Here is a 10,917-nt window from a genome sequence, read left to right as displayed (position 1 = left end):
CATCCACATGATCCAAAAGAAAATGTGTTTCCTCAGACAAGGCCACTTTCTTCCTTTGCTCCAAGTTCCAGTTCTGATGCTCACATGCCCATTGTAGGTGTTTTCTCTGGTGGACAAGGGGCAGTCAGTATAAGCATTCTGACATGTCTGTGACAACGCAGTAGGCTGTGATACATTTCTGTCATGGGCAGCATTATGTTTTTGAGCAATTCATGTTACAGTAGCTTTTCTATAGGATTAGACCCAATAAGTCTGTTATTCACTGTCAGTGGTTTTAATGTTGTGGCTGATGGGTATTATATAGATTGTGAAGAAATTCATGCTACTAATTTTTAAGAGAGGGTGTAGCCACTGTTTACTAAGTCAAAAATCCTCTTCCACTTAAACTTTCCAGAAGGGAAAAGAAATAGAGAAATAAATCTCAGGCTTTGATGTTGCTTGTACAAAGATGTAGTGAACTACAGAAATTTTACCTAATGCATTAAGTATTTATCATTATTAGTTAGTGTTTTGATGCATATTTGTGCTCTTTTAACAGGTGTCAGTGCCTTTGGGTGCTCTTGATTGTTGGGTCTTCTTAAGCTGTTTAGAAGTGTTACAGAGAATAGAAGGCTGTTGTGACAAAGCACAACTAGAATCTAATTCATCACATACTGTTGGTCTTTGGACTTATGCAACTGAAAAAGTTAGTAATGACATTGTTTTTGTCATAGCTGTTGTTTTAGCACAATAGGGGTTATGTTTACTTACTAATTTTATGTTTTTGCTTAAATCCTTCTGACATCAGTTAAAATCCCTTGGATACCTCTGTGGTCTAGCATCTGAAAATGGGCCCAATTCTGAGGACTTGAATAGAACTGTGGATCTCTTAGCAGGACTAGGAGAAGAGAGACCAGAAACAGGTAATTTTTTTCTGTTTTGTGCCGCCTGTTCTTGGCAGTCCTCAGAATTAATTTATTTTAGATTGCATATGTTTGTGGCATTTTTTTTGTTTTAATAACACCTCAAATTCATATCAAGGTTAAATGTACCCAGTAAATACAGTTTCAACCTGAAAATGAATTGGTATGTTTTTTCTTAAAAAAAATAAATAAATAAATCACACATACAGTAACTGTTGTTTGTTTTTTCACAGTACAGTTATTGTATGCACTTCAAAGCATAATATTCTCAAAACTGATTGATTTAATTTAGGATTGTGGTAGGCCAAATTTAATCCCAAAAAATTAGTTGCAAAGCAGAGATTACATTGCAGGGCCTATTCCCAGATGTGCACACTCGCGAGTGTTCAGTTTATAATTTCCATTTAATCAAACACGCACATCTTTGAGATGTGCAAATTAAGATAATATGCCAACCCATAAATGGAGTAACTTGGCACCTGACTCAAACTTAGAAGGCTGAATTCATCAAATAGCTATTATAACTGCCGTTCTTTTGTGCTGATGGTCCTCCAAACAGTATTACATATTTTGGGCTAAAAGCAAAGATGTTTACATGAGTAAACACATCCAAGTTTTGTTTATTTATTGCATGTTTTGCAATTATTGCCGCTAGTGGATGTGTGAATTAAACGCGAGAGAAGGTAAACCTGTGTCCTCAGAATTCTTTTTTGTAATGTACTGCTCATTAGACTTATATATGTGGGTTTACATACTTTCTGAAAAACTTCCTAAAGTTGACAAGAATACAGCTTCTTTTCTGTGCCTTGCAATGCCTGTAACTTTGGTTCACCCAAGTTAGATTTTAAGGCCTTTGTAGTTTTTGCAGCACTGTTGTGACTGAGAATTATTCAGACAATTACAATTTTTGCTAGACTCAAATGTCAGAAAATTCCTTGTTGTGTGCCAAAGGAAGGGACATAAAGAGTGTATGAAAAGTCACTGAAATTTGAAAAAAGGTTGGATAGACAGCACTTTATTTGGCCCCAAAGGGAAACTCTGCTTTTTACAGAAGCCCAGCAAATGAATATAATATTATTATAAACAACCACTCCCATTTCAAATACACACCAGAAGGACTATAAAGAAATAAAACTAAAAGGATGACAACTTTCGGCTTTCCCTAAAGATAACAGCAGCAGTCACAGTTGCAGTGAGGCATTATAAAGGCATCTTGCAATTAGTATAATGGAGCATCAGTAGTGTTCTTTACTTCTGCTGCAAAATTTTTTGGCTGAAAATACCCAGTGTTAGTGGGTCAGAGAGGGTATGTACAACACTGTTAATGATGGCACTGCGCTTGGCCTCTGTTGAAGTGCTGTTACTAGTCCGGCCCACCACAGCTTAGAAGATCATACTGACGATCACCGAGTTGTAGAATATGTAAAGGATGTCATGACCCATATTAAAGGAGCAAAATCTCTTAAGAAAAAAAGAATCTGCACTGCCCATTCACATATAGTGCCTCTGTGTTATGAGACCAGTCCAGTCTGCCATTGATGTGGATCCCGAAGTACTTGTAAAAGTTCACCACTTCCTTAACATTGTCTGAAGACGCCCTTAGGTGTGGCGAAAGTGAATAACCAGTTCCTTCACTGATAACAAAAATAATATAAAATAATATACAAAAAATATTACAGCATTAACAAGAAAATTGTGCATTTTCTGACATCTTTCAACAGTTAGCTGTATCCTTTGGTACTTCACATGCAGAGCAGAGTTATTTAAATCATTTTGCAATTGGTGTACTTGCAAATAAACTAACCTGTACAGTGTCAAAACAGTAAGTTGTTTGTTGGGATTAAACTATCATTCTGCTAGCTACATACCTAACAGTAACTATAGCCTGCTTACTATATTTTATACTTCATGCTCAGAATGCATACACGCACACATTATGGCTGCCACACATTCCCAGCGTTCATTTGGCGCATCCTCTGAGCACATCCTTAGAAATTAACACAACACTTGCGTGAGTAGCAGTACCAGCAAAAAAAACAGTGTTCAAGTTGGAATATGACGTCACAGCCTTTGTTTACTATCAACATATGACAGCAAACCTCTTTGCAGATCCTACAGGATCAATGTACATGCTTTGATGTTTGATGAATAGTGAAGCAAATCATCATAATTGCTAACATACAAAAGTATTTGTGGTGTTTTTCTTCATCTATTTCTCGCATAAACAGTGCAAGCATTGCATATTCCCTTTGTAATGACGTGATAAATTTTAAGGTCTCACATACAGCAGGGAAAATAAGTATTGAATTTGTCAACGTTTTTCTCAGTAAATATATTTGTAATGTGGCTATTGACATGAATTTTCACCAGATGTCGCTAACAACCCAAGCAATATACATATGCAAAGAAATCAAATGTGTAATAAAATGGAATAATGAGTAGATAATGGTGCACTGATCTTTTCAGTATTCCGGTGGGCTAGGAATGCATCTGCCTATCATTTTGGACTTAGTATTGTGGCCAAAAATGTGATCTGAGTTGTGAAGCAGTAGTGCTAACCACTACGCTACTATTCCTCAGACAACAAAAGATGTAGATGGAATTATACCCACAAAGAAAAAAATGCAACAAATGATATATAGTTAGGTAAGTCATTCACCTTACAGAGTTCTACTCTGAAGGCACACATTAGTCATATGACAAAGCGGTGGTGTGGGACAGGCTCCTTCCATTGTTTGAAGTCACAGCTCCGAACATCGCTGGAGCATCTTTTTTGTTTCTAAATTCTATGCATAAGCTCCACACCTTTTCCTTCCATTAAGGAGACAGAAAATCCTTGGAACCTGTAATCTTTTGTAATTATATTTATTTCATAGGAGGTTTATTCTTTCTTTCTTGTGGAGGGGGGCGGCTCTTTTTAGGGCTTGTTTCAGCTGGCATCTGCAAGCACACGTCTAAGTATACATACATAGTTAGCCATGTGGGACTGGCTGTTATTACAGGAATTGGTGTCAGTACTTATAATAATCTTATTATGATCAGCTAATATACCCCTCAGGTGACACATGTGGGATGCAAATCTGGCTGGAGTATCAATTGGTTGTGACATCATCATATGTATGAGAAGCAAATCAGCCTTCTTACAGTACACATAATTGAAAGTTCTGTGCATGGCTTCTATTGCTCTATGATGTCACCATCATGAGGCACTGGGAAAAAATGTTTCTCTAAACTGGCACATGGCAAATTTTCAGTAAACTATTTAGCTAACAAGATTACCTGTGGTCACAGCATATTCACTACAAAGAACATGTTGGCAAATTTCATCAATCAACACATTTTAAACATAACATTTAGTGAGTTGTCACAATAATAACAATCTTTTTTTTCAATATCAAGAAAATTAAGAAACTATTGAAATTTGGAAAAGAAATATGTATGTTCTGAGAGAATGGTAGAACTTAGTTAAAGTAAATACCTGGGAACTTGCATCAGTAGTAATCTCAATAGGGATTGGAAGATTCAAAAGCTGTCTGTTTTAAGTACAATCTGTGCTTGTTCTGCCTCTGTAAACTCACACCATTCAAAATGAATTGGTACATAATTGCTGCAGTTTTTTTGCAGCATTATCCACTCTGTCATCATTTTCAACTCTAGTTTAGTGACCTGACAAAACAAAAATTTAAAGGTTTCCAACAAACTACAAGGCAGTGTATGAATATGTTTATTTTGACTTATGACTATCACCCATTACATTTAGCACTTTTAGTTAAATTAGGGAGGGTAGATACATTAAAGTCCCATATAAACCATTCTTGTGCTATATAGCTTTTTAACCAAAACTTGGAAAAAAAAATATTAAGGCAATAAACTGCTTTCATAGGTGTGGTGAATCTTTCTGTGTGCCAATTTCTAGAAGACAGAAGGGCCTATTTAAATTATGTAAAATATGTCATACTTGAAGTTGAATCTGCTTTTTTTATGAGATTTTTGTTCTTTTGTTTATGCGGATGTACCTGAAAAAACAAATTTCATATTTTCTTTTGTAAACACGAATAAATAATAGTAATATAAAGAAGACTTTAAAAGTAAACAAAATTTTTTGAAAGTCGAAATTACTACACAAATTGTTAAAGTGGGTTAAAAATATTTTGACTGCCACATTGGAAACTAATATTTATATTACATTCATACAGCCCAATGTTTAAATGAAAGTAATAACTTACTGTTTTTATATGTATGTTCTTTTCATTTAACTTATTTTACAGCTAGTAGCCTCCAAAGTCCATACAAAATACTTAAAGAAGCATTATCTTCAGTAGAGTCTTTTGAAAAACATTACTTGGTAAGTGGTTTACTTTAATGCTTCATTGAATGGAAATTCCTTGAACATTTTTTAATGCTAGAAATATAAAATTGTGAGAAAATCTGTTGGTTGTTGCATTTTTGCTACCCTCCTTTCAATTTTTAAACTAATAAAAAAAACTTTCATAACTCAAAATCATAGTGAACAAAGATAAACCTTTGATATTTTGGTTGGTGTCAAAATGTTCTTATATTTTAATGTTATACAATAATAAAACATTTTTCAGGTATTCTATTTCAGTTCTTTTTACATTAACCAGAAGTAATTTTCTAGGTTTTAAATGATTCAGTTTGAATAGTCAATAAAGATTAAGAGCTGTAAAATACTATATCTTATATTCTTTTATATCTTTCCTCTTTAGCATAATAGTGTCAGTACTGCTTTCAAGGATATCATTGTTGTACTTTCCAGTTATTCCATCAATAAAGCAATGACTGTAGTCTTTTGTACTCTCATGTCTGTTATAGTTTACAATCCAGTGCCTTTTTTTTTTAATTAATCAATCTTTTTATTAACTCACTCAGACCAATTTTGGGTCACAGTGAGACTGGGCCTAACTTGACATCATTGGATGCAAAGCAGGGGAGCAATTCTGAACCTGTCACCACACCATAATAAGGCACACGTACACATGCACCCATACTTGATCACAGTAATCAGTAAAGTCTTTTCAATAACTGATGTAATTAAGATGTGAGAGGACAGAAGGTGATCATCATCATTAACCTCTGCAATAAATAATTTAATCACATAATTGACAGTTGAGAAAAAGCTTCCTTAACTGAGGTTTATAACTGACTTGAGTAATTTTATGTTTTTGTGGGCGATGTGTCTTGCAGCTATAGTTGCTTCACCACCTTTGACAAATTTTTGATAAAGTCAGAATTTGCAGTGTTTTTAGCAGTTAACTTGATAGAAGTAGAGGTAAAGCAGATGTTTAAATTTTGTGAGTCCATTTTATAAAAATTCTTTTTTTCTTTCTTGTCTCTTTAAGCAACAGTCCTGTGCTGCTATGGAAATGTATAAGACAATTGGACGACTTAGATCAGCTCGACTGATTGGCAAAAGCCTTGCTGAGTTTTACATGTGAGAACACTTTAATTTATTTAATTAACATTCACTTATACATTTTTAAAATGATAAAGTTAAAATAACACCCAGAACATAATGAAATATTACTGCAAAGACATACAGTGCACAGTACATATTTGTCTGTGTTTATAATTTATTTCACATGAAATAATAAATTAAATTGTTTTATTGAGAAGAAATTAATTTGTCCAGAACATTAAAAGGTACGGTATTTTAAAAAAGGATCAATTAATTGGTTTATAGTATACTACAGTGAGAATTTCTTTGTGTTTCTAGGAGAAAGGGTGATCCTCAGAAAGCAGAAACCTTTCTTCAAGATGCTCTTAAAACTTATCTAGCAGAGGGCTGGGCTCTGCCTGTCACTCACACCAGAAAGCAGTTAGCTGAATGCCAAAAACAACTTGGCCAAACTGAAAAGTATCCTTCAAACTACCCACATGTTGTTGTGCATTTTTTGTAGGTTTAATTTTATTGTTTTCAGTGTAACAGCTTTACTTTCAATGTAACAGTCTGTTTTTTTGTTTTGAATAACTTTCTAGGATTAAAAATCATTTTTGCAGATATTCCCACATTTAATTTTCTTCTTTGGCTCAGCAACCTAAAATCTGTAATAGGCTTGATTTGGTTCAGAGAGTGAACACTTGAATAAATGAACTGGTTAAAATGTTTTGGGATGACTGCTGCCTTCATAAGGCCTTTTATCAAACACAAGAAGAATAATGTATTTTAGGTAAAAGACAATACAAGAGCAACTTTTTCTTTAAAAGAAAAACTTAGTAAGAAGACTAAATAAACCATTCTGTAGATAATTAAAGGAATACTGAAATAATGGCTTACTAAGGTTGGAATAAATTTGTATTGATTATAAACTTAAACATATTAGATCTTGTTAAATATGTTTTTTTAAAATATAAAGTAAAATGCAGAACATATTCCTCAACATCTCAGTTACCTTCAGACAAGCAGTCTTTTAGCAAGTGATGTTAATCTCACTGAGGAGGAAAGAAAGCACTTTTGCCAGGAGATCCTGAACTTTGCTAATCATCAAGATGATAATCAAGGTAATGCTATACCTTAAGTAGCTGAAGTTAATGTTATAATTTTAAAGCACAGTACTTACTGAACAGAATACAGTTTTAGTTAATTAAAAAGAAATCTTAACTTTTTTACTTTAAGCAATGTAATCTCTTTTCAGTTATCTTTTTAAAGTTTGACATTTTATATGTAAAACTCCCTTTTAGAGTGACTTATGTATGGCAAACATAGTTATCTTTTCTAGTAAATAGTGCAAAATAAGGTTTCATGAGACGGATGGATTTCTTTGATTTTGTTATTGTAATGTGCTTTGATTTTTACATCAGAATATTTTTCATATGTTTATAATTCTAATTACTGTAATTCATTATTTTACTTTTTCATTTAGTTCAAAAGATTATTTTAGGGATGAGCACATTTGCCCAACTGAAGGAACTACACTTTGAGCCTTCATCGGCTTTTGTTCATGTTGGCGGTATCTTGAATATTGAACTGAGTCTGTTTAGCCATATGCCAGTTGCTGTGCTTCTGGAAAATATTGTAGCAAGTGTGCACTTTAGCATTGAGAAGAGCAACTTCAGGAAGGCTACAGAATGGCAAGGCAAACAGAGAACAGTGTCTCTTGGTAGCAATGGAATTATACACTTTCAAAGTGATCCTCCTATAGGCAGTCCATGCCAGAGTAACATGCCTTCATTGGAGTTGTATGAAATGTACGACAAGAGCCCATCTGACAACTCACTGAACTCAACGGGTGTCATCTGCAAAAATGTACATTTGTTGCTTCGACGACAAGAAAGTGTCTCATCCATAGAGATGCCATCTGCAATTTCTGTGGAAGATGGAGCACAGTCACTAAGAGCGAATAATACTTTATTACAACCTGGACTAAACAAGATTGTTTTTAGTACACAGGTAAGTGTTATTTTCACAGTGATTTGTCTTGTGTTTTTATGTTTTAAATGAGATTAGTGTCTTTTAGCTGAACACATAGCATGTCCCTAAAATAATGACAAATATATCAGTACCTGATTATGTAAATAAATAAACAGTAAATGTTGAAATGTTCACCTGAAATGTTTGACAGATATTCCACAGTAAATGTTACCCTAGTCCCAGCATATTCAAATGTCCGGCCACAGGCTACATGCGGCCCAGAAGCAAATATCCAAGTGCTCCACTAACCCAGCACATGGTCCCGTCAGAAATGCAGTGAAAAAGCTAGAAAAACATATTTTGTGAGCATTCAAAAAATTCCTACATAAATTTCCAACAGTAGTACAGACTGTGACTGTAACACATTGCATAGTTTAGCAACATTCAACTCGTAATGCAGCACATTGTTGTGTGTCTGGAAGTGGTGGTAGTAGTCTATGAAACAGTAATTTTTTTTTTGTTATTATGGTACCTGAGCCACAACAGGTCGTCTTGGCATTGACTACATATTGTAATGAACACCAAGATGGAAAGACCAAGACACACACTGAATGGAAGTTAAGCCCAATTACGAGTGTGTTTATTCCACAGCATATAATTTACAGCAGTCTTCTAGCAGAATTAGACTCTCAAATGCATTGTAAAAATAACATTCACTTTGATAGGCAGGCTGTTCCACTCTCAGTGCTCCTGATCATCATCCAGAGTCTCGCATTGTGTTCCTTTTCCAAGTTACCCGCCATTATCATCTGCAAAGCTTTGTTTATAATGCCTTGGGAGTCTCCACCTGTCTTCTTGGACTTGAAAGGTATAACATGAAAGATCCAGGGGCTCCTGGAATGCAGAGCTCAGCACACCTGTGAATATCTTGCTGTTAATCATCTGTCCAGAACCCGCCCATCTCTGGAGTGACAATGCTGGTCATTACAACATTAAATGACTCTGCAATCAATTGTATGCTGAGTCTTAGTTATATTCCAGTTTCATCAAGCGAGTACAAATATGGGTTTTCGCAAATGAATCTAATTGTTACTGCAGTGAGAGCCTCAAAACTAAGAACCAGTGTCTCCACAATTCTCTTCATATAATTGGCTGGTCTTTCACTCACATACTTTGATCCTACGGATCCATGGCTATTACAAAACACGAATTAGAAAGACTGCATTTGATGAAAACATGCAAAAATGTTTAGAATTTTCTTTAAAACTCAATCAAGTTAAGCACTGATTGGTCTCTGGGACTACATAACATTTTTTTAGAATGTAGAGCTAGTTATTATACTGTGGTTAATATTCTTTGGGTTCAGAAATTATATGTTTGTAATTTTAAACGATCAAGCACAAAATTATTCAGTACAGTACACCTGTGCAGGTGGCGTAATGGTAGCGCTGCTGCCTTGCAAAAAGGAGATGCTGGGTCCTCTCTGCTTGAAGTTTGCAAAGCTTTTGGAGTACTTTGTAAAGCACTATATAAATACAAATAATTATTATTACACTTTACTATTTGTGAATTTAAAATTTTTTTACTTTTTTTTCCACCAAGTAAACAAAACATGTATTGCTGGGACTCTCGGCCTCTATATACCTTTACAGTAACTCAAACTTGATCCAAACGCAATGTATACATATTGCCACCTCTTTGTTTACAGAAATCCCAGCCAACACAGGGCACAAGGCAGGAAATAAACCCCGGGCAGGGCGCCAGCCCCTCACAGATGTACATCTTTGTTTTGCTAAATTAGTAAAGAAGTATTTCTAAAATTACTATAATAGCTGACTTTAGGAGGTGAGACAATAATAGATGACTTTTGTGTAATCCAGACACTTTTCCAATATCTGCTTAATAAATGTATTTTTTTTATTATTAGTACTAGCATGGATAGAGTTTCATCTTGGTATTCATTACAATTGTAAACTTAATTAAGAAAGTTGGTTATTTGTGTTTTAAACTCTGATTTTCAGGCAAAAGAGCCAGGATTATATACTTTGCGCCAGCTTGTTGCAACTGTGGGCAGAGTGCAATTTGTTCTTCCTCACATATATCCCATTGTGCAGTATGAGATCTATTCTCAGGAACCTAATCTGAAAGTAGAACCCTTAAATGGTGAGTTAAGTACATTTTTTATTTCATATACATAAATTGTTTATGTATGATGTCTGGAAATTTTAAACAGTAATGCTTACTGCAAGACCTTAGGATAGGATATTGATTTCCTGGATATAATGTAAACCTTCACACAGTAGATGTGGTGTGTTTGTTAACAGTTGTTATATAAATGAGATTAAGGAAATTATTTTGCTACTAACTGTTGCATTGTTTACCTTTCACAACAGTGAGAAAGTGAATTACTGATAATTAGTATTTCTGAATATTTGTGCAGAGAGATACTACATTGCAGTAGCAATGTTATATTCGGTGTAGTACCTCTCTTAGACTGATAATTAACTGAAATCATGCAAACTATCTGCATTTATCCCATTTTATTTTCAAAAATAACTATTGCACAGATACTTGAAAGCTACCTTCTGTCTAAGTTGTTAGCTTTGTATTACAATAACAAGTGATCATTTCACAGTTTGTGGCTAA

At 34.4% G+C, this 10,917-nt stretch overlaps 1 protein-coding gene across 2 annotated transcripts in view; it reads left to right on the top strand.

The window, feature by feature from the left end:
- The window catches only part of trappc10 (trafficking protein particle complex subunit 10), a 108,853-nt gene that overhangs the window by 74,175 nt on the left and 23,761 nt on the right, over positions 1 to 10,917 (top strand). For both annotated transcript variants that reach the window (XM_039744030.1, XM_039744031.1), the window contains 8 exons: positions 539 to 685; positions 788 to 902; positions 5,171 to 5,247; positions 6,263 to 6,354; positions 6,637 to 6,777; positions 7,309 to 7,421; positions 7,784 to 8,310; positions 10,293 to 10,434. In XM_039744030.1, coding sequence (XP_039599964.1) covers positions 539 to 685; positions 788 to 902; positions 5,171 to 5,247; positions 6,263 to 6,354; positions 6,637 to 6,777; positions 7,309 to 7,421; positions 7,784 to 8,310; positions 10,293 to 10,434 — 1,354 coding nt within the window. The remainder of the gene's footprint in view (positions 1 to 538; positions 686 to 787; positions 903 to 5,170; positions 5,248 to 6,262; positions 6,355 to 6,636; positions 6,778 to 7,308; positions 7,422 to 7,783; positions 8,311 to 10,292; positions 10,435 to 10,917) is intronic.

The sequence above is a fragment of the Polypterus senegalus genome, chromosome 2, assembly GCF_016835505.1.
Source record: "Polypterus senegalus isolate Bchr_013 chromosome 2, ASM1683550v1, whole genome shotgun sequence".
NCBI classification, from domain to species: Eukaryota; Metazoa; Chordata; class Cladistia; order Polypteriformes; family Polypteridae; genus Polypterus; species Polypterus senegalus.
Note: the sequence above shows the minus strand (reverse complement) of the source record. Positions and strands in the feature narration are given on the sequence as shown.